Source organism: Protobothrops mucrosquamatus, unplaced genomic scaffold, assembly GCF_001527695.2.
Source record: "Protobothrops mucrosquamatus isolate PMUCROS unplaced genomic scaffold, P.Mucros_1.0 scaffold_246, whole genome shotgun sequence".
NCBI lineage: Eukaryota > Metazoa > Chordata > Lepidosauria > Squamata > Viperidae > Protobothrops > Protobothrops mucrosquamatus.
The window spans coordinates 155,329-179,771 of NW_015386322.1; the positions used below are offsets into that span (position 1 = coordinate 155,329).

General features: G+C 38.2%; 1 protein-coding gene across 1 annotated transcript in view; it reads right to left on the reverse strand.

The window, feature by feature from the left end:
* The window catches only part of ANO1 (anoctamin 1), a 157,585-nt gene extending 133,765 nt beyond the window's left edge, over positions 1–23,820 (reverse strand). Inside the window, exons 1-2 of the mRNA XM_015830583.1 lie at positions 23,757–23,820; positions 11,783–11,848 (exon numbers count right to left, since the gene is read on the reverse strand). Coding sequence (XP_015686069.1) covers positions 11,783–11,848; positions 23,757–23,814 — 124 coding nt within the window. The 5' untranslated portion in view covers positions 23,815–23,820. The remainder of the gene's footprint in view (positions 1–11,782; positions 11,849–23,756) is intronic.
* Positions 23,821–24,443: the final 623 nt, after the last annotated feature.

Genomic DNA, 24,443 nt, shown 5'->3' on the forward strand with positions numbered 1-24,443 from the left:
AGAAACTTCCTGACAGTGAGAACAATTAACCAGTGGAACAACCTGCCTCCAGAAGCGGTGAATGCTCCAACACTGGAAGTTTTTAAGAAGAGACTGGACAGCCATTTGTCTGAAATGGTATAGGGTTTCCTGCCTGAGCAGGGGGTTGGACTAGATGACCTTCAAGGTCCCTTCCAACTTTACTATTATTATTATTATAATAACATGACCAATTAACTAAGTTGGAACAGGTATAGTCCTTTATTAGAAATTCATCAAGTTGCATTCATATTATTTATTTAATATATTTTATATTGCCTTTCCTAGCAAGTTGTTTCCAAAATTCATTGAGCAGGAGTCAGAGTAAATTGCTCATAATTAAGTAATGGACCTTGAGGTAGTCATTAAAATTCATTCTCATTGATTTTTATGGCATATCTGACAAGTCAGGTATGATAAATGTTGTAATGTAATAAATGCAGCATTAAAAGAAAATAGCAGAACTAAGCAACATTAATATCTCAAACAATTCAAACTGATGGTAGTTAAATTAAAGCTTTTTTTTAAAAAAAAATACTTATTGTGTACCACCAAAATGAGAAGAAAACATGCTCCTTATTCTCCATAAGAAAGAACGTTGCTTTTTAATCCTAAATCATATGCAATTCTGTATAGTTGTGAATATATGGCACAGTTACCCAAGCACATATCTCAGCTATTCAGTGTGTTACATGCAATATGATTTTCTTTGCAGGGGCCATATGCAGGAGTGACCTGTTCTTTGCACCATCTTATCAAGATAAATCACAACCTGTTGGCAGGTAGGAATGAGAGAACACAGTTTGCACAAAAAGTGTAAAGATGGTATACAGGAGCAGAGAGTTATTTTTTTCTCATGTTTTCATTACCTCAAGATTATGGACATCAACAGAAACAGGAGAGAGGCTGCATGAGAGTACACAGGTATACATTATATAAACATGCTTAGGACAATGAAGGAAGGCTGTGTATGTGACTATAAATAGTTTGGGTTGTTTCTGTGTTTACCCATGTATATAGTACATAAGGAATGCTTTTGAAAGTAGAACATATTAGACCTGCGGTCTCCCTGGCAGGATAGCCTTATTCCATTGCCTGTTCTGGCCATAACATAGCTGCTAGCAGACGGCATTCATGGTGAAAAGTTCAAGGGTCAAGTAAATATAGGCAGATGTCATTTAATGATTGCCTTGTGACTATGCGAAGTTGCAGCAGTGTTGAAAAAGTAACTTGAAAGCTGCTTCTCGCATTAATAATTGCCACCGCATCTCTGTGATCACATGATTGATCTTGGGTACCAATGAGTGTTTATGATTGTCGCAGCATCCCATAATCACAGTTTCCATTTGCATACTTCATAGCTGGCTTCCAACAAGTGGAGTCAATAGAGAAGCTGGCAGTAAAATCTCAAGTCACAATCACGTGAGGACACGCCCAATGAATGCGAAAACTTGTCTTAATGACGACAAAGGAAATGAAGTCATTAATGCTTCATGGTCATATGATGTTTCCCGTAAAGACCATATCGCTTAGTGATGGAGTTGCCAATCTCATTTATGATCATTAACCAAGAACTACTGCAGGTTTTCAATTAGTTTCGTAAGTATTCTCAGCAAGCTGGCCAACTCACGATTCACGACAAGTTTCTGAATAAGATCCAAGCTGGGTTCAAGACAGGGTGAGCTATTATAGACCTTGGTCTAGTACTATACCATCTAGACAAAAAAAATCTATTCAAGTTGTCACCTTTCTTGATTTAAAGGTGGTCCTTACTCAATTCCCCGGATAGATAGGTTCTAAGCAAAGCTAACCACTCTACAGGTAGTCCTCATTTTAAGACTGCTCCTTTTAGCAGCTGTTCACAGTTATGACAGTTTACAACCAACCTTGCATTTATGACCCTTGCAGTTCTATAAAGCAAAGGAAAGCTGAAGATCATAAGCATGGTTGTGATTTCACTTAGCGACTACTTCACTTAATGACTGAACTGCCAGTCCCAATTGTGAGGATTACCTCTAATTGATTGAAGGCTTCTATAAAAACACTCCCATGTAGGTTAAATGCATTTTGTGACATCTTTCTACATCAATCCCAACTGAAAAAAGAAGGATGGGTGTGCAGTTTATTTGTTAAATTTATTGGTCACCTGCCATCTCACTGTGGGGGTACTCTAGGCAGCTTACAACAATAAAAAGGAAGAAATGAAAAGAGTGTAAACAGAAGTAAAATAATAGAACAATAAAATAAGCAATGAAAAGGAGCATAGTGAGAATACATCAATATGATAACAACTGCCCCTTCTATTTATTGTTTATATACTTTTCCTAACTCAAGCCCTGATGGCACATAGCTCTATTCCATGTAACACAAGTTACAAGTTCTAGCTGTATACACAGAGAGGAAAAACTGAGTTACATTAAAACAAAAGTATTTGTCTTTACCAAAAGACTGGCCAGCCACACCTACTCCTGGAAAATAAGCAACAATCTCAGAGAACAAACTAAGACCTTCAAATACCTGGGAATTATCTTTCAGCCCTCTGCTTCCTGGATGGAAACAAAACAAAACTGGTCATTGATGGGATCCAAAAAGTTGCTAATACAATTCTGTATTTGCTGACAGTAGAGGTAACAATTATATACCCATCACTATTCACACTTACAAGGCCAGTTGGTCTAATGCAGTGGTTCTCAACCTTTTTAATGCCGCGACCCCCCCAACCGGTCGTAAGTCGAGGACTAAACCGGTCGTAAGTTGAAGACTAAACTGGTCGTAAGTCAAGGACTAAACCGGTCGTAACTCAAGGACTACCCAACCGGTCGTAAGTCGAGGACTTTCCCTGCCCGGGAGTGCCGCGCATGCGTGGTTCCGCTCCCTGTGCCAGCCAAGGCGTAGCTGGCAAGCGGCAGAGATGGAGCAGGCCGACCACCAGCTGGCCCAGCCCACGGGAGGTAAGGCACCCGCCGGAAAAGGGGAAAAAAATGGCGGACAAAAAAATGGCGGACAAAAAAATGGCGGACAGCCTTGCTTGGCGACCCCCGTGAAATGGTCAATCGACCCCAAATGGGGTCGCGACCCATAGGTTGAGAACCGCTGGTCTAATGGCTAAGACAGCAGGATAGAAACCAGGAAGCTATGAGTTCTAGTCCTGCCTTAGCCATGAAAACCTACTGGATGACTTTGGACCAGTAACTCTCTCCCATCAGCCCAACTCATCTCACAAGTTGGTTGTTATTGTTGTTGTGGGGAAAAATAAGAGGAGGAATGTGTATTAGATATATTCACTGTCTTGCGTTATTTGTAGAAATAATAAAGGCAGGAAATCAATCAATCAATAAATAAGAAAGATGTATACTAATCAAGAGTCACACACTCTCAAAGCCACCAAATTCAAAATTTTAAGATCTGACTTCCTCAGTGTGCATCTCTAACTCTGTGGTGTGGTTGGAACCAGAAATTACTTCTACTGTGTCCTCTATGTAACTAGGTCACCTTAGATGCTAGTCCAAACTGATCTTTAACCTGAGATTTCTCATCTTCTTGACACAACTGGATACAGCAGTCACCAATCAAACTGGATGAAAGATATTGAATTAGACCTTAGAAGAGATGGCCGCTCAAGTGAATATTTTATTTCATTAGAGGTGGGAATCAATTTGGAATTGAAACAGTTCTCAGAATTATTCAAGTTCCGTTCCTTTCTCCCCTTTAAGATTTGGGATGGAGTTAATGTTACTTTATCACTTTATGCTAGCAACATCAGATAGTTTTCTGCTTGGTGAGACTCAATAACTTGCCTTCAGAGTTACTGGAAGGGACATTTAGTTCAGGACTAAACTTGTCCTGCTAGCTGTCCTTGAAACAGTCACACAGGGTTTATTCTGCTGCCCTTTCCACATGGGTTAGAGTTCAGAGCTACTAGTCCCCTGCTGCGAAACTGTTCTGGAAGATCAGGTTATGTAAGGGTTGGTTCCCAGACCGATAGTATTGCCATTATGTAAACAGCCAGCTGCAAGCTTCCCTGTTGGTACAGAAGGGACCTGCCTCCCCATGAGATCACAGGAAGGCTGTCAAAAAGAAAATTGGAATGCCTTTGCCCTAAGATACATTGGCTCCAGATGGGAAATAATTTAGTTGTTGAAATTCTTGTAATCCCATTTCATTTATTTTGATGAATCTTGTTAAAGAGAACTCTGTGAAAATTATGCTGGGCAAGGAATCAAGGTCTGTTTTAGGTAGCTGTCCCAAAGCCTGATAGATGAGAAGAAAATGCTATGGCTTTTGATGGGGAAGCATGTGGAAGTTTCTACAAGGTAGCTAAATTCTGCTTTTTTTGCTGTTCACTACATGGAGGCTAACTGTTAAGATTTCTCATCTTCCCACCTCTCTGTAGCATGGAAGAGCTTGACCTGTATTTTTATAACTTTTACTCTTTTTTTATTTCATGTCCTGCATTGCATCTATGTATGTGTATATATTCCTTTTATGATGTTGATCTATAACTGTAATAGATGTTAACTAACACTCAGGAACTTCAACAAATAATTCAGGAAGATGAAAACTCCTCCAGCCATTCACATTTTTCATATTCTTCAAGAGTAAGAATTCTCAAATTTAACAGAGAGGATACAAATGAATATTTTGAGAATTTTCCACAATCAGGACATCACTATGGAGAAGGCCTGGCCACCACCTGCCCAAAGCAGTAAGAGCTGGAACAAGACTTCCGAGAATTTTCTGAAGGGACATGTGGAAGAAGTCCGTCCCTTCTGTCATTTAGAATTATACTGGAAATATCTGAGTCCCATAATTGGAGCCTTCTAAGGAATATCCATCTATCCTCTGAAGACAGGGTGAAATGAACAGTTTATGTTCTCTTCCATCTCTAGCAGATCTTTCTGCCTGCCAGAATGCAATTGCTTTCTCTCACACTCCTTGTTAAGTGCCAAAATACACATTATGTGGGAGTCCCATGATTTCATCTCCCAATAGTTTTGCTTTGATATGACAATAGCTGAGGAGAGAGTGGAAGCTGATTTAACTGGAGCCACTGTCAGTGAGAGAGATATTTAGATTAGCAATTTTGTGGAGGGCAGGGTTATAAAACTCCCTCCCCCTCCAGAATAGAACTGCTACTTCAGAGAAATTTAAGGATTTTTAGCACACACTGTCTTTAAAAGAACTGACTATGCAATAAAAGATGGGTTTTTGAGTTCTGACTGAGATTTTCAGTGAAAGCAGTCTTTTACAAAAACTGGCAAACAAATATGATGTTTTTAATTTTGCTAAGAAATAAGGTTGTGGAATGCTGTAGATATCATTGGGAATAATGTTTCATGGAAATATGAATGAAGCATCTGTCTGAGACTCTGTAAAGTGGCCTACATCCATTTCTAGGATTTTTTGATGTAGTTACTTTAATGAGTTGTAAGCAATGTGGCATTTCTTGACTTCGCATATTCCAAAGCACCTCCTCCCAATCAGAATTGAACTATGGCACAGTCCTAATAAGAAAATATTTTATAGTTTTTATAATAATTAAAAACAAACTCAAACATATACATACATATTTATATATTCCTTGTCTTAGTGCCAGATTTGGAGAGAAAGAAGTTGCTAAACATGTTGGATTGTCTTAAACACAAGGGGGAGCTATTGAGAAGCTGATTGCTTTCAGCTTCATCAGATAATGCTTCCACTAATCCTACCATTTTAAAGGGGACAATGAGACAATAACATTAAAAGTGATGGGGACCTTGGTCTGTTCTCTAATTTTATATGAACTGATTAAAAAAAAAACACATTACATGATTCATGTGAAGTATATGAGGAAATAGTGAAGACACAGTAAGTAATTTCTCAAGCCAATAATCAATGAAACCAAATGGATATAACTCCACAGTGGGCTGCAGGCGAATGTAGGCACCACTACCAAAGAATATGGAGCTAAGTGTTGATTTCTATAAATGGAATGAATTTCTCCTACAAAATTCACACATGCTTCACCTGGTCTAGTAGTAATCAGTCATTTCTAGTCATTTCAAAAAGGAAACTGTGAAATGGGATTGTCTACTCATTTAGGTTGGATTTTATCAAAATTAGCTTTTTCAGGACTGTATTTGCCATATATTTCTTTAACTGCCATCTTGAAGCACAATCTTTTATACAGCAAAGGATTGCTGCAATCTTTTAGCCAGGTGGAGGAGACTGGCCATTGGATCTATACCAGTAATCATCATAGTGCAGTGATGGCGAAACTTTTAGAGACCGAGTGCCCAAACTGCAACCCAAAACCCACTTATGTATCGTCGGGTGCCGGGTGGGCATGGTCCATTGGATGGGCATGGCCCATTGGGTGGGCGTGGCCCATTGGGTGGGCGTGGTTGCAGTGGTAACAGACTGGGTGGGACTAAAAAGTTCAATCAATTCCAACTTTGCAAGATATATTTTTTTTCCTGTGAGAAGTTGAAATTGACTAATTGAACCTTTTTTTTTTTTTTGTACACGGCGGCAGAGGCCTAAAACGAAAATGTTTTATAAAACCCAGCTGAAGGCCTAGCTCGGGTGACGGCGCGCGTGCCCACAGAGAGGGCTCTGAGTGCCACCTCTGGCACCCGTGCCATAGGTTCGCCACCACTGTCATAGTGCTTCTGCTGATCTCCAGCTCCAATAGTCTTGATAATACCATAGCAAGATCAGAATTTGTATTTGTATTTGTATATATAATACTATTAACATATGTGCAAAATCTGACTTACGGTATGCTTTCCAAAATTGTTGATCATCACTGGCATACAGCATAATCAAAAATTATCCACTGATACTACATAAATATTTTACAAAGCTATAACCCTATTTAGACTCATTTTCCTCATTATGTCCAGGCAGGAGGAACTAGCGGAAGCCATGAGTTAATTGAAGAACCCATGTTGTTATTGCTGTACTACAACCCTGAGAACACTCAACTAGAGAGACTTGTACAAACAACATGAATCATGAGACACGGCCCAGGAATTTGTTTTGAATACTTGAACTGAAAATGGTTTCTATTCCTTCCAAACAAACATCTAATTATAATTCTTCACTTCGGCAGCATCATGTTTGCATGTGGTTGGATAGATATATCACTTTATGGGTACAATCATTTTGCTGTTGCTGTTTTTAAACAACTGGAAATCAGAAGTCCAGTAATGATCTACTGGAAATCATTAAGAGACCTAACAATAAGTCCAAGATCCACCCACCATTTGGTACCTAAAAGCTCTTCCCTACTGAGCAAGCTGTTTGCATCAAGTTCATAATCAGTTAAGTATCCCCTGAGCTCCAATTTATAAATGGTGCTGAGAGCCAAGTCCATTATTTTTTTTTTCTGGTTCCTTGCTGATTTATGTGAAATCAGAGCACAGCTGGTCTTTTAACTTGCAATACAGCAGTTTGGTAGAACTTGGACTTTTTCCTTTCCCCAATGAGGGCAACTGTTGCCTCATCTAGCTTCCTAGCTCTTAGCTTTATGTCCTTCATTCTAATGTCTGTCTGTATTTCTCTGTCCTCACTTGTACAAATGCTGACATGCTGACATGCTCTCATGGGGGTGTCATTTTTATTTTATGCTTGCCACCCAGAGTTACGATGTTAAGATGAACGGCCATATCAATTGAAATAAATGAATAAATGTCACCTTCCTACCTTCCAAGATGATTTTAGAAGAAAAAGCAATTTTGTAAGCTGCATAGTTTTTTTTTCTTAGCAAGAACTCAGCTTTTCCCCTCCCCCACTTTTTTTTTTTTACAAGCAACCAGTTATGCATAATGTATGTTACAAATGTCAAAGGCAGAGGGCCTAGCAATTTATTTTATTTCTGCTTTATATGGAGTGGAAGTAAAAGGATTTCTGTTGCTCCAAGGTCTATAGTAACCCACCAGACAGAGTGGGCAGAGTAAGATGGGGTGGGTGGGTGACAGGATGTTTCCTGCATTCTCTTATTGGTCTGTTGAAAAAAGATGAATGCTGATTGGCTCATGTGTGCCTGCAACTTCTCAATATTTTGAGATCCCTAAAATTTAGATGAACAAAGCTCATCTTGAAATTGCTTTAGGAGGAGAATGGAAGTGCCCTGAAACTTGCAATTTACAATTTCAAATATAATGTAAGAAGCCTCTCTTGCTTCACTTAATGCACATTTGTAGTTTTTCAATGTTAAATGTTGTAGTGGTAAGTATGTCCTGCTGACCGATCTGGATCATTTCACAGTTAGGCAATTCCTCACCCCCAAGCACTATTTTTTCCAACTTCCTTGGAAATGAACAAAACAGAAAAAGAGTTCAGGAAGGAAAGATTGATATGTGGGTGGAGAACATATCATTCCTTGGGAAAATAAGAATGGAATGGACAAAAGAGAATTCAGGTTCAGAACATTCATACAACCCACAGTCCTTTGCTCATCTTAATCTACCTTTTTTCAACTTTTGACTCCTGCCCTCTTTCTACAGGTCTTGGAGCTTTCCATGATTGGCCGAGTAAACTCAGCCATATAATAGCAGCCTGAGTTAAGAAGCTATTACACAGATGCATTAAATTTTCCATAGGATTAATATACCTATTCTCTAAAGCAGAGGTCTTCAAACTTGGTCCTTTTATGACTTGTGGACTTCAACTCTCAGAATTCCTCAGCCAGCGTGCCTGGCTGAGGAATTCTGGGAGTTGAAGTCCATAAGTCATAAAAGGGCCAAGTTTGAAGACCCCTGCTCTAAAGAGACTCAAACAAGAACTGCAGAAAAACAAACTTGGAAGCCCCCAATCCCGAAAAACACCCAACCCACTTTTTCTAGCAATGCCATGATCTCACTGTCATAATCCCTGCACCTCCAGTATTCCAAAATCTATGAGAAAGAGAAATCCTGACCTCCTCCTTGTTCTCACAATTGATAACTTTCCTGTACAGCTTTAGGCTGCCTCCAGTGTCACACAGCCAGATATGTGTTTCCACAGGAGTGCTACTTTGATCTCCCACAATCCCTTCTCCCTTCCCTAAATCTATTTTAATCGGCCTAGAGCAGATTTGGGAGACCACCTACAGGTACTATGGGAGGAGCGTGCCTGTAGCAGATTTCACCCTATCGCTTTAAACACCAGCACACTGAAAACAGCACTTCTACCTCCCACATATGCACACTAACTCCAAGGAGGGGGCCCAGAAACAGGCACAGTCCTGCTTGGGACATATGTCCCAGCGGTACTTTGATGATTTCCTAACCATCCCAGTCGTTCTGCCTCATCCTGTGAAAGGATGCAAGGCTACACATGGCGATGACCACAGGGTCTGTTTATTATTTCCAGTGTTACTAATAAAATATGTTTATTTCCTTTGAAAAAATATGTACTGTTATGAAGACAGAGGGCCATCCTGTAATTTATTGTTCTGGAGTTGTGCTGTGGCCCTATTTTGTTCTTTTGCCTGGGTCCTACAGTTATTTTCTTAGGTTGCACTCCGTTTGATTACCTTAAGGATTATCTATCCATTTCCTCAAATTGATTTTGCATCAAGAAATAGAGTTGGATTTTGTTCCTGCTTAGGACAATTAATTCTATTCATAAAATTTTTTAACACAACTACCTGTACATTTTGCTCTCACGTGCAAGGTATTTAACTACTTCCAGTTCCCCCTGTATTTATTTGGAATTGGCAACTTTTTATCTGATATAGTTAACATTTTATCACCGATTCTTTAACCTGGTCTACTGGGCCACAGGTTATTCCTTGTGGCTGCAATATTTTATCCACTGATTTGTATTTAAACTATTGTAAATTATGTGAGACTTCTTTTGTGCCGGCACACACAGGATTGTATTTTTAACTACACTCTAAACTTAAAAGAGAGATGGATTTGCCTCTAAATCAAAGGAGACATCTGTTCCTAACAGAATCAATATTTTAAATTTTGACACTGTGAAAAATCAAAGGAAGCTTTTTAAAAGTGGCCAAGCAATCTATTTTAATTCTGAAAAGATCGAATACATTGCAAGTCCCAAGTCATTCACTCAGACGAATGCTTGTTCCTTATTTCAACTCTTTCAAAGGAAAAAATGAAACTTAATTCTTGATTACTTGGATGGAGTGGAGAAATATAATACAACTGATTATTTTATACATCAAAGTATTTTGTACTATTTAGGTTATCTTATTGCAATATGGGATCATTACTTGCTTCACAGAGTTACCTATACACATTTCAAAAGCAAACATCCCCTATTAGTTTTGAATTGTAAAAAGAAGCTGATGTCATCTATGTTTTGCATTTTAAGTTGCTAGTGGTTTGTGATTTTAAAATGTTCCATCTGTAGTCTTGAGAGGAAGAGAGTTATGTCCATGGCACAGTTTATTTTTAAATTTAATAAAAATGATCCTCACACTATTATAACCAGCAGAACCATCTTGAAGAAAGATACAGAATGCCACAAGAGAAGCTACCTGCCACAGGTTCAGGGGTGAAAAAACTACCCTCTGTGATCTTAATGGAACAAATGTCATTTCCTTTTTTTGATGTGACCTTGTTTTCTTTTATGTTTCAGTCATTTAGATCTAAGTCTGTATAAGAAAACTGCATCCCTTTAATTTGAAAATGGCCAACATATGTAAAATAAAACAGGGATTCATGTATTCTGCAATATACATATCTTTGAAAAGAAAGGTTGCCTGTTACTTAATTATTTCTGTTTTTGACATATCGTTAGTTCTACTAAAATAATCTGGATGCATCCAAATAGTCCCATAGAATTACAGACTCTGGTGCTTAATAAAACTAAGTTTATATGGGGGAAGCATATTATGCTGGCTTTTAGAGAATTAAGCATACATGCCAGTGGTGGGATTCAAATATGTGAACAACCAGTTCTCTGTGTGGATGCCGCTTCCGGAAGTCCATTCTGGGCCTGGGCAACAAAAAATTAGCTACTGGTTCTGCCGAACTGGTGTGAACTGGCTGAATCCCAACACTGATACATGCATACATACATAACTGTATGTATGTATATATGCATGTATGAATGCCTTTTTTTTTTCTTTTAGAGCACCCTGTCGGCCCAAATATGGGAAAGAGAAGTCTTTTGCCTGTATCAACTCAACCTAGAGCCATCCACAGAGCCATCCTCAACCTAGAGCCATCCATATGCATGTATGTATATTTAACAGTATTGTAACCCATTCCAACCGCAAAGGACTCTGGGTAGAGCACACAACACAGAAATAAATAAATTATAACAACAGAAGCAAAGCAATAAAAACCTTCCTATGATATTTTCTATTAATGAAAACGACCCATTTTTCCTTGTAACTGAGATCTCCCCATCCTCATGCCCCATTATGAGGAATTGAATAAAATGTCAATATCTGATTAGTGATTTATATTAAGGCATCCTGAAATTCTGCCGGAACAGTTTCATAACCAATAGTTCCCATCCACACATATGGTGCTCCAGTTTTCATGTTATTTAGTTCTTACATATGTTCAAGTGTTTTGTGGCAAGGTCTTTAAATTGACACTCTGTTGATGCCAAATGAAAATTTACTCTTAAAAAAAATCTTGCTATAAAACAAATGATACCTTTTCCCCTAAGTAAATGAATTGTGATTTTATATAGACAATACTGTAAGTGGATGGTGATACTAAAGAGAAATAAAAGGAAGCTAAAACAAGATTTTTTTTAAAAAAGCACAATTTTCACTCACGGAAGACATTATAATAGGTCACTTGTCTTGTTGACTTACCTGTTACTGAGTAAAATGCATTCTCCAGAATCATAAATCGACTAGTTGCTTTCCAAGTAATCCTCTCTGAAACGGGATTATTGCAGAAATGAAACAACAAAAGTTGAATATTAAAAAAAAATGAAGGAAAGGTGTGGCTCAGAGTTCTGAACAGAGCACACCTTTGTACCATTAGAGACACTTAAAATCATAATTGGTCAGTGACACATGCCAGTATTTGTAAAGGAAGCTCACTTTGCTTCAACCCTAAGTTGAGTTCCGGGTTACTAGACAATTTTTCAGCCTTGCAAATAGAAAGGCACCACAGTTCAGTGGTGGAGTACCCATTTTTCTATACCAGCTCATTGTAGAATACCCCCTTTAAAGTCAGAGGTGGCAAGGAATGAATTGCTTTGGCCAGTTTGTAAAGGTAACTTTTGGGGCCTCCCCTCCCCATTGCAATTAAGCGAGCCACAAACATGCAGCAGCATCCTCTTCTGTCTCCCATGATGTCTCCCTTTGTCTCCTAACCCTCATTATATTTAGTCTTTAGTTCACCCCCAATTCGTCCTTAGCTGAAGATACTTTTAATTTAACCAGATACTTCTAGACGTTGTCCATAAGCAGGTAATGCAGGCATGAATCCCAGAAAATATTTATCAGTTTATCAACTTGGAACATGAGACATTTTGACCATTCGTGGTCACAGACTTTTAAGCATGTATCACTATGAATTTGTTTAATGTCTTGCTAAAGCTGTCCAAGCAAATGGCCATCATTATACCTCGTGCTAGTTAATTCCAGAAGTTAAGGATGTGTAAGGTGATAAACTGGGTTTTCTTCTGTCATAAGTGTGCTGCCAGCTGATTTCACTAGCTGTCTTTGAATTCTAGTATTATGACAGATGAAGAAAAACGTCTGTCCGTTTTCACCATCCACCACATTGTTTAAACCCTTCTTATGCATCCACTCCTCTTTTTATTGCTTTACTAGGCAGATAAAAAAGAGGGGAGAAACCTAAAAAATAATTTAAAAAAAACAAAGGAAAGGGGGAAAAAAGGAAAGAAAAAAAGGAAACATACAAATCCAGCCTAATTTTTATTTGGACTACTTTTAAAACCATCACTAAAATTTGACCAGACTGAATACTGTGGACCAGTCTTTTCTTTATCGAGAGCTAGTTCATAAACAGAAAGCAAATGCATATTGGTTGTAAATTTGGGGTCATGCTATCTATCCAACATGGGACACTCACTCTTCCCCTCCCCACTTTTTTTCTGCCTCCAGTAGTAGTCATTTTTATGTTAAGGCAAAATGCTCCAACCAGAGCCTTTATGTATCCAGACTAAAGAATTTGTTTACTATACTCATTTTCACCAGACAGATACATTTAGGAACACCTCCCACCCCTGTGATTTAGAGATTCTATTCATCCCATTAGGAAGAACTTAATATATAGTGCTGACATCAGTAACTGACATGCCTCCAGGTAACAGTTCAATGTTAAGATGATCTCTAAAATGGGGACTTATGACTTGGTTTCAAAGTTCCACCATTTGGGAAACCCCCCCACCATGGTCACATGACTGCATTTTGGGTGCTCAGCAACCAGCTCATATGTAAAGCCATTTGCAGTTCCCCACAGTTCCATAACTGTGTTTTTGCCAGAAACTGGTGTTTATTTCTGGTTTCCGATAAAATAAACTGGTGTTTATTTCTGGTTTCCGATAAAAACTGCCCCATAGCAAACAATGGATTTGCTTAACAACTACAGCACTTTATGGGCATTAGAAAGAAAGACAAAATGTCAGCTATTACTTCTCAGTGTTAGGCCTGTGGCAGAGTTCTAGAATCAGCCTAGCATTAGGCTATTTTAATGGGCAGAAGGAATAACACTGAGGGACAGGAGGAAGAGCTGTAGCCAAGACAATGATATGATTAAAGAAATGTGAATCCAGGGCAGACATGTATTTTGAAAAAGCATTTTAGGCATGTCATGAAGGGAAGGACTGGGAAAATACATTCAGACTTGCAAGACTGATGTCAGCCCTCCAAGGTGGAACATACTTGGAAAGTGCAAACACACAAACTAATACTACTTTTATTATAAGATTATAGAAACAGATTTTTGCAAGTGTGAATGTACTTCCTCTATTAGGGGAGAAGAGCCATTAATATCGAATCTGTTCAGTCTGGACAGACTCTTCTAATATATCCAATGGTCTTGATGGAAGTACTGGCAAATACAAATATTATTAATTTACCTTGTCCACCAAATAGAGGTTTCTGCCTCTAAAGGTTAGTACACAGATTCTTATCTACAAGCATCTCTTTAAAGAAAAATCTTGAAGATGAGAATTTAATTAAGTGGAAAGCAATCAATTGTTGGAACAGTGATTTATGAATCAGGGAATATTGGTTACATCCAAAGGTTGCCAGTGCATGTCTGAATCTTCAAATTGCTCCATAAGGAGTGGAACAAACTCCAGGCAAAGTCTTAATACTTCGTTTTGTTTCCACACAGGAACAAAAAGTCCTGTTTCTAGTTCTAGTCCCAATTCTTATTAGAACCCAGGTCTATCCAGGCTTCGTATGTGTTGAATAAAAGTTATTTCTTTGCTACAACCCTCAAAAAATGTTCTCTTCCACTTGGGCCTCAATATGATAACTATTAAAACATGACTGACATCATTATCTTTTTTCCCAGAGTAGCTATTTTTGGGGGCTTTTAATAAATTCCACTTTTTATCACTGACTACAAATTATTGTTGAGTTGATTCTTCATTCTTTCTCTTGGATCTCCATTAAAGTATTGTTTAATTGAGACAAGGGGGAATCTCTATAAATCTATCCAAGAATCATTGCCAGCTTCTTAGAGGGAGAACCTTGGAAATGGACAAGAAACGATGAAATGTGTTTTCTTGTAACCATTTGAAACATCATATTTCATGTCTGTATTATAAGCAGAAGGGAAAGCTGTATTGCCTTATTTGGTCAAAAAGCCCTACTATGAACAAATAGTACAGAATCACCAGCCATTCTTCTGTTATAGCTGCACAATATTTATTAATTGCATTAGAAGTAGTTTTCACACTAGTTTTCTCACAGAGTAATGCTACTGGTTTTTGGAACTAAATATTGAAAGGATTAGTTTATAGATAAAGTTCATAACCTCTGTTTTGCTTCAAAAGAGGCACAGTGTTGCTTACAGTGTAACCCAAACTTCAGATGCTTAACAAAAGGATGTTAAAACATAATGCATTTCTCCTAAGACAATTCAACATTAACAGTGATTTTTTTAGTTTCATATATGGAATGTCTATATTTACTTTGAGTCTCTCTTCGACACCAATTTGATGTGAGAAATAATTCTTTACACTTTTTTATTGCAAATATCCTTGAGAGTCATTTCACAAATTATGAAGTGGAATACCCAGGTTTGCCATTGACAGTACACCTAATGGTAAAAATAGCTGGTGATATGTAGCAAAGATGGGGAATAAAACTGTTTCTGTAGGAAAAAAATTGAAATAACCCTAGTAGGTTAAACATATTATACCCTACATTATAAAACATCAACATCAAGCTATGAACTAAAAAACTGAAAAGAAAAATAGAGCTAATTACTTTCTTGCGTGGTCAATATATCAGAGGTTAATTATATCCCAAGTCTCCTTACTGTGATCATGATTGAGCAGTATTTTGTCCTTTTTTAAAATTTCTGAAGATTTATCCGCTAGTATCTCTGTCTGAAATCCTCCACTACATTTATTGGATTTGATATTTAGTAAATCATATGTATGTGAATGGATCTAAGCCGGTTAAGAAAATCCTGATACTGAATTTTTAAGGCCCAAAAGAACAAATACAGTTTATTACACAAATTTAGTGCTGCAACAGAAAGTGTGAAGTTTTTGAGTTTTCTTTTATTGGAGGAAGAGGTGTGGAAGCATAGATTTTGTGGCTGGAAGTATGTCTCCCAATGTTCTTAAAAAAATAATAAAGAAGCCAATACTTTCAGAGGAAATTAGGTTCATATAATGGATTCCAGTTGCTTTAATTAAAATGGCAAATGTAGTATTGTGTCACAGGCTCCACCACTTTTGGAGATGTATGCAATGTCATGACACCTGTACTAATGGGGTGAGTCTTGTGGCATAATGGCAGAATATTGTTTTGATCAGAGCAGCTAGTATGACACAGAAACAAACATCCTGCAGAAACTGTGTTCACACATTATGTTGATCCCTGATTTCCTGAGCTATTATTGAATGAGCTGGATTCATACAAGATGACAAAACAACACGTACTAAACCTAATGTGACCAACTTTTTTACAATGAAAAGAAGGACACAAATAAATTGAAGAAAAAAATATCGTAAATAAAAGAAACATTTTATTCATTGCAACAATAATACAGAATACACTATAATATGATAAATGCATAATAAAAAACATTTGTAACAATAACATTTTATATTGTAATTATGCTTACATGCCGCGCCTCCGCCCACAGCCACCCCGCCAGCACTGCTGCCCCGCCGTGTAGAGCGGGCCCGCGGCTCCCAAAGCACCAGCTGCACCGGCTCCGGCCCCGGGGGGCAGCCTGCCATCGACACATCCCGCCTGCAGCCACCCCGCCAGCACCACCGCCCGCCCTGCACAGCCCCGTGTAGAGCAGGCCCCGCGGCTCCCACAGCACGGGAGCAGCTGGCCACCGCCGCCCCTCACACCCCCGCCCACAGCAGCCCCGCCGCCCCTGCCTCTTGCACCCACAGCCATGCAGGGCTGAAAATCAAGAGAAAGTTACCGTGGCATCGCCGTTCCAGTCTCCTCCAGGTAGGAGATGGTGTAGTTGGGTAGCAGGGAGGGGTGCAAAGTTCCTGCCAATTTGCCTTCGCTGCAGACAACTTACATGTGCAAAGTTTGCCGGCCGGGTGTTTTGGCGTGCTTAGCAGCAATTCCTATTGGCTTTCAAAAGCCAATAGGGGGAGTAGTATAGCTCATGCAAAAGTTGAAAAAAAACCATCAAAAAAAGGTGCCGGAACGCCGTTCTGAGCGTTCTATGAGAAAAAAAGCCCTTCAGATTAGTCTTCAAATCTCGAAAAGGAGGACATGTAGGAGGACACTTTTTGAGGGAGGGCAGAACTCACAAAAGGAGGACTGTCCTCCCTAAAGGAGGACGGTTGGTCACCTTACTAAACCTTACTAGGATGCTGGTGAGTACACCAATGGGTTTAGTTTAGGAAAGTGGGGGAAAAGTCACTAAGAAAACAACAGCAAATAAACCCCATGCTTTTGCCAAGAAAACTACATGTAATCAGCAGGAGTCAAACTCAGTATCAGTAAAACTTTATTTTTAATGAGTAGATCATCAGTTACTTTAGCTGCCATAGGTTGAACATCATAATATGATCTGAAATATGGCTGCATGCTTAAAAATATGGATCTAATTAAGAAATCATTGCGAGTTAACAAACTGTAAAGATAATTGATCTATTGGTTGATCTAAATAATAGATCCTTTGTGTAGTATTTCCAAACCAAACAACATCAGACCAAAGACAGTCATGTTTTAAAGATTGTCTTTCATTAATTGCAAATGTGGTTTGGCATGACAATGGCGGGGGGGGGGGGGAATTGGCATATACTACTTCTGATGGGATTGCCACAAACAGGGAGGAGAAGTTTTTTCTACTTTCAGGCATGAACCAAACAATCCTCCCCCCCTTCTTACATCTGCAGTGCTTAAAAATACATTTCCATTGGTATCAATAGAAACTTTTTCTGAACCACATAGCCATCCAATTGAGGATAGTGTAACAGAGATTTTTATACAAAGGAAAATATTGATCCCTTCTCCCATATGCTGTGGTCATGATCAGAATTGGAATTCCTTCCTACAACTGTCACTCTTTAAAAAAAAGAAGATTGAATTGATTTTAATGCCCCAGAATGCATAGTTTGGCCTTCAGGCAAAACACCTCTGATCTTGCCTGAGGTTTCTCTTCCTTTTCCCTGGAGCTGCCAACAACTACAGCAAGAAAACATGTGCTTCAGCCCTGAACTATTGCCCTTCCAGATCAATAATGTTGAATAATCATTCCAAAATCCAGGGCATGAAATGAATCTTTATGCAATTCTGTCGCTATTCTAAATGACAATTTTCTTCCTTCTTGATATTCAGAATCCAGGCTCATATTTTGAAGCTGAATAGAAACCAGGCCACAAAGCAGACCAGCCATTCCCCAATGAGACATTCCATTATTTCTCCACTCCATGTTTGCTTTTCCAATTCTGATTCTATATTCCAGAGACACTGTTCACGCTTTATCCTTCTGAGCTGTTATTTGGGAGGAGACATGTTTCCTTCAACATCATTTCTGTAAGCATGTGGATGTATTCTTGTTGTTTTCAAGGAACCATCTCTGCTCCAATCCTGCCTTCACTCAGTCTTCTGAATTCATTACTGTAGATAGTACATTTTGATTTGTTCCTCAGCTTTCTTTGGTTATTCTTTAGTTATGGAGGATTTTGCCAAGGTGAATATGACTGCCACAGCATTTATTTTTATCAACTCTAGAGAGCCCCCTACTGACTACAGGTGGTCCTCAACTTATGACCATAATTGAGACTAGAATTTCTATTGTTAAGTCAGTCATGCCTGATTTTACAACTTTTTTGCCACTATTAAGCGAATCACTGCACCTGTTAAATGGACCATACAATTATTAAGAAAATCGCCCTTCCGTCAATTGACTTTGCTTGTCAGAAGCTGGCTGAGAAAGTCGCAAATGATGGTCAGATGAAGCCAGGATGCTACAATCATTGTTGATACATGCTAGTTGCCAAGTGCCTGAATTTTGATCAAATGACCGTGGAGATATTGGGGCGGTCATAAGTGCGAGAGTTGGTTGTAAGTAATTTTTTTGGGTGCTGTTGTAACTTTGAAGAATTGCTAAACACATGATTGTAAGTCGGGGACCTACCTGTACAAACATCCTTTTAGGGGATGTTCAATGACTTTATACAATCAGTTCACTGCTGACTGAACCTCTGCTCCAGCTAGCAAATCCCCAAATCTTTAACTGCTTTTCAGCTGACTCTTTTCTCTTCCTGTCCTTCCTAGCCTAGTTTGTCCTACTTCCATAGTATTCAGCTCAGTTTTCCTACCTACATTGCAGGTGCATCTGCTACAACTTAATAAAAGTGCACCTCCATCAAGCTGTTATTTCAGTAAAAAGTAGCCTACTCATCCAGTGTGTGGGAAAATAATGACATTTAGAAAACTAAATATAATCTTTGTATTAAATAAATAAAATCATATTACACACATGAATAACTGGTGTTAAAGTAAACAAGTTGCTGCTTGCTCCATGTGATAATGTGGGTGGCAGTTAACTGAATTTCTCACAACACAAAGAAAGATTATGTGGAAACTGGTGCAGAATTTCATCCTGTTTAAGCCATGACAAAGCCCAGTCATATAATAACACTAATAATACTAATACTAATAATCAGTAAATTGCAAAAGGCACCTTTACTTGGAACAGATTGCATCTTGAGACAAAACTTTTAACACCATCAAATAACATCTGCCTGTCCCACATCCTTCCTGCTTCCTTCCTTCCTTCCTTCCTTCCTTCCTTCCTTCCTTCCTTCCTTCCTTCCTTCCTTCCTTCCTTCCTTCCTTCCTTCCTTCCTTCCTTCCTTCCTTCCTTCCTTTGTTTATCACTCAACTTGTGAATAGCAGTCCTGGTTGGCTGACATAAAACACAAGACAAGAGAGGCAATAGATATAAAATTTCCCCAAATCACAACACTATATTACAACTGATGCCAACTATGATCATATTAACATTCCCAAATATTTTAGGAAGGACTCATCTAATATCCTGCCCATACCAGGATTCTTGCGGGAAAAGACAGATTTTCAGGACCTTATAGAAAGCCAGCAGAATCTCATAGAGATCAGCTGTTCCAAAGGGCAAGTTCTGTAATAGAGAAGATATACTTCTTGAGTCCTGCTAGATAGGATTTTTTTTCACAGAAGGATACAGCCCATACCAACCCCTGTTCACCAGCCCTGTTCAAGTGTTGGGAAAATTGTAAACTTAAAGAAGAAATCCTAGAATATTGTTCAACTGTCTGGAATTCTTACCACATATTGGACATTAATAGCAATAGCGCTTAGACATATACCACTTCACAGTGCTTTATAGCCCTCTCTAAGTGGTTTACAGAGTCTGCATATTGCCCCCAATAATCTGGGTCCCCATTTTACCGACCTCGGAAGGATGGGAGGCTGAGTCAATTTTGAGCCCATTCAGAATCCTGGAGTGAGCAGTGAATTAGCCTGCAGTCCTGCATTCTAACTACTGCGCCACCTGGCTCTTTAATACAATAGAGCAAATTCAGAAGTATATTACAACAAAAGTCTTGCATTCTTCTGTCCATAATATAATACCTTATGCTGCTAGGCTTGAAATTCTTGGTTTGGATAGTTTAGAACTGCGACACTTGGGGTCAAACTTAGATATTGCATACAAAATTGTACATAGTAACACTTTACCTGTAAATGGCTTTAGTTTTAATCATAATGTAATGCGTGTGAACAACCACTTTAAACTTAATGGAAACCGCTCTAAACTCAATTGTAAAAAATTCAATTTTTATAACAGAATTGTCAAAGCCTGGACTATCTCACCTGATTCAGTTGTCTCAGCCATTAATTTTCACAGTTTTAATTAATTTCTAACTTAATTTCTGTGGACCTCACTCCATATTGAAGGAGTCCTTAAGGGAACATGCATAAGTGTACTGGCATGCCTATCATCCCTGTCACATTTTGATTTTCTTATTTTGTTAGAATTTGTAATTTTTGTTTGATGAATGGATGAATGAATGAATGAATGAATGAATGAATGAATGAATGAGTAAATACCGTGTTCTGTCCTGATCCTTCCACAGTGAATTTCCCATGTTGATGGGAAAAAAAAGTGCAGTAGAAATGGAATACAAAAATGGGAAAATGTGGCCATAATATTATGGCTCCAATTCCTCATATTTGGATTCCCCTTCCTGCTACAGTGGTCTGTGGATGAATGCAGCTATGGGAGAGGGAGCAGTATTATAATGACATCTGAAAAAAACAATAAATACAGAGGAAGTAAAAACAACTTAATGGCTCTTAGCAGGCAGGAAATTCACTAGTCCCCAGAAAGATCTATAATAACTGCATTTTAGGTAGTTTTCAGAGCTCCAAAACTGTTTCTATTTTTCAAAACACATTATAGCTTAGAATGTTGTGTGATGCTAGCCATACACACTAAGCTATGATTAAGCAAACCACAGCACAATGAGTTTGCATTAGGTGAGATCCAGGTGAATCATCACTCATTAGCTTCTCTTAACAATCTGCACATTATTTTATAGCAATTGCTTTCATTTAGAACATTTTCCTTTGGAGCAGTGTCACCAATTTATATATACGAGCAGTTGACATCCTGCCAGAATTCTGTTGCAACAGTCCCTCATCACCACTTGTCCTAACTAGCAGCATGGATGCAGTTCTGTCAAAGTTGTAATTATCCATGGTAGACTTAATAGGCAGCCACAATTTTGACCCTCATATTTTGATGGCCATTTTTTTTTCTTCTGCAACACAAGCCTACATTGGATAAGAAATTGTTTGGCTTCCAGCTCATTTCAGCACTGATTTCACATAGATAACTTATCCATTGAAATAGACGATTGCAGCAAAGTTACCAGAGGCTGGGGTGGGGGTACTGGTTATCTACTGGGACTTCCCTCTTAGAGAACAGTTTGCCCCTAGAGATAAGACTAGTCGCCTCCTGTTGATATTTCAGACTCTTGTTTTTAAAAAAATCTTTGGGGACTAAGAATTGTAGGAGAATGTAGGTTGCAATAAGAGAATTGTGATATATATAATGGAATGTTTGTATTTTGAACTTGTAAGTTTGTATTGGCTTGTTCTACAATGTAGTGATAATATGTTATAGGACTTAAATCTGTTTGAAGCAGCACAGAAGTAGTAGTGTAAATAACATATTTTCCAAAAGATGCTGTTTATTAGGAAAAAAAATATGGTTGGCTTGGTTTGATCAGGCAATATTGCTAATATTGTTCAAACGTGTTTGCAGGAATCTACTAAGATCCCATTCGCTATATCAGAATAGTCTTTTAAAGGCTTGATTATAACTGTTAATGATAGCAAATTAGAACCTAGAAGAACATCCAGTAGTGCTACCAAGGGCTGCAATGTCTGGTAATCTCCCAAACATTGTTCTTCTGCCACACACTCATTTAATGAAATTTCTAGGAATATTCATTGTTATTTAATAACTATATTACAAGAGGTTATCACAAAGGAAAACATTACAAAAGCAATACTTTGTGGAAGAAATTGTTTCCTAAAAATTTATATTTGCTTCAAGTAATTTCCCTCTTCAGGTTAAATAGGCTATCATGATGTAATTTGGGTGCTAGGAAGTGTCCATTGAGACAATAAATTGTTTAGAAATTCATTATTAAGTTTTAAAAGTGCAGCTTACAAAAATCACACTTACAAGTGATGATTTTAGTTGTAAAGTCCTTGGGAGAGTGGTGCAACTAAGTTATACTTCCAACAATAACAACCCAATAATTATTCAGAATTTTGACAGAAAAGGACATCAAGGAAGGAATTTCGAATATAGGCAAAATATAAAGTAAAAAATGGGGGTGAAGTTTCTGGCAGTATCATCATCATCAGTTATTCATTCTAACAAAAAAACAACAGTATATCAAAAGGGAAAATAAAACTTAGCTTATGATTGAAAAGGGTATAAAAGATGGTTCTACCTCCAGGGGAACAGTAATGAATAGGAAACAAGTTAGGCTGGTTTTAAAGACTATGTGGATATTTACGTGGCAAACAGCTGTGTAAGTATGCTTAAGAGACACGTAATACTTCCCCATGAACAAGACAAATTTGAGATACAACTCATCAAGTATTATAAGATTTTGTTGTACAATTAAGGATATAAGTGAGAATCAAGTGTTCACACAATTTATTTGTTTATTTAAATAGAGATTGCATAAACCATTGCTCTGGTGCTCTTTTTCAATGCAGAGAATCTCTCAGTAATTTAAAACCAGATTGCAGAACCCATGGTCCAGGGATCACATTTAGTTGTTAACTTCTTTTCTTTATAACCACTTGAAATTATAGAACCAAACTTCAAGGGTAAATTGCTGAAAAGCATGATTTCTTGCTGTGTTGTGGCAGAAAACCAAACAATAAGAAAATAAGGGGTCCTTGGTTGAGCTTGCTTGCTTGCTTGCTTGCATGTAAGAAAACAAGCAAGCTCAGAGAGCACCAAGGACCCCTCATTTCAACCCTGAGCTACAAATATTCGCCTTCATTAATATGAAAATAAATATTTCCTTAGGAGATGAAGCAAACACCCTCAGGTTCCATGCAGCAGTTCCTTGCCCAACATAATCACCTTACTTATCCCAATCTTGGTCATGCAAATATTATAAAATAGTGTAACACGCCCTTTCCCAATATATTTAATACATGTTTAAATACAATGCAAAAGCAGAACTAGTTGTGCAGTTTAGCTCAGCAGGGAGAGTCCAGGCCTGAAACTTGATAAACCAAGAAACATTTCTAATTGAAATGCCTTCCCTCCTCCTCCCCACACAAATACTGACCCTTGTCACGTTTTTCCAGTTTCTTTGAATTTTTTTTAAAGAATCCTGTTTACTAAAAGAGAGGTTTTAGGTGTGTGATGGCATGAAAAATCCTCATCCTTTCCAAAGTCAAGGGACAGTTCAGCAATAGATTCTCTCAGCTGAGGGAGGCTGGAAGAGAACAACTGACTTCTCAGCAGCTCAGAACAAAGTTTGGACTCTTCCCAACTGAGCATCAGCTCAAATGAATCTGGCAATGCTACAAAGCAAAGTGGAAATCGCAAAGACGTGCCAACCTTTTTCAGCATGTACTGAAGTCCTTAATGTGAAATTCTTGAAGAGAGTGCAATCCATTTTCTTTCTTGCTATGCAAGATGGTGGAGGAGAAAACAGCCTATGAAGATCTTATTGCAGGCTGATTTTTTTCTTTTGTTGACGGATATGTATATTTTCCTTGATTAACAAGTTATATCACTTCTAGGGATTGGTGTGTTATAGAAGTGTTTTCCCTCCTGGTAATCTTTTAGAGTAATGCCAGTGCTCCCCGATGCCAAGAACTCATCATATTGTATAAGCTTTTAGTTGTTCTCACTTGAAATCTTGCAGGATTTTACTCTCCCCTCTTTATGTTCCATCTTAAGAACATATGGTATATAATGTGGTTATTTCATGAGACTTCACCCTTTTAATACATGTGGTGGTTATCAGAAGCTTTTGGTGACTACAAAATGGTCTCCATAAAGGAAAACATTAGAAAATGCTGTGTTAGGTAGAATAATCCTTGGGGACTTCTTAATGGCCTTAAGGGCTTTGTGCTCTCTCTCTATTTTCATGGATACTGATTTTCTCTATTCTTTCATAGATTCTCAGGGCAGTGCAAGACACAATAACTTGCCTTTGTCCTGCAAATATGGCTGAAAAGGGGAAACTAAGATTTGCTTCAAATCAGGCAAGCAGAGTAGAAATTTGATTAGAGGAAGGGA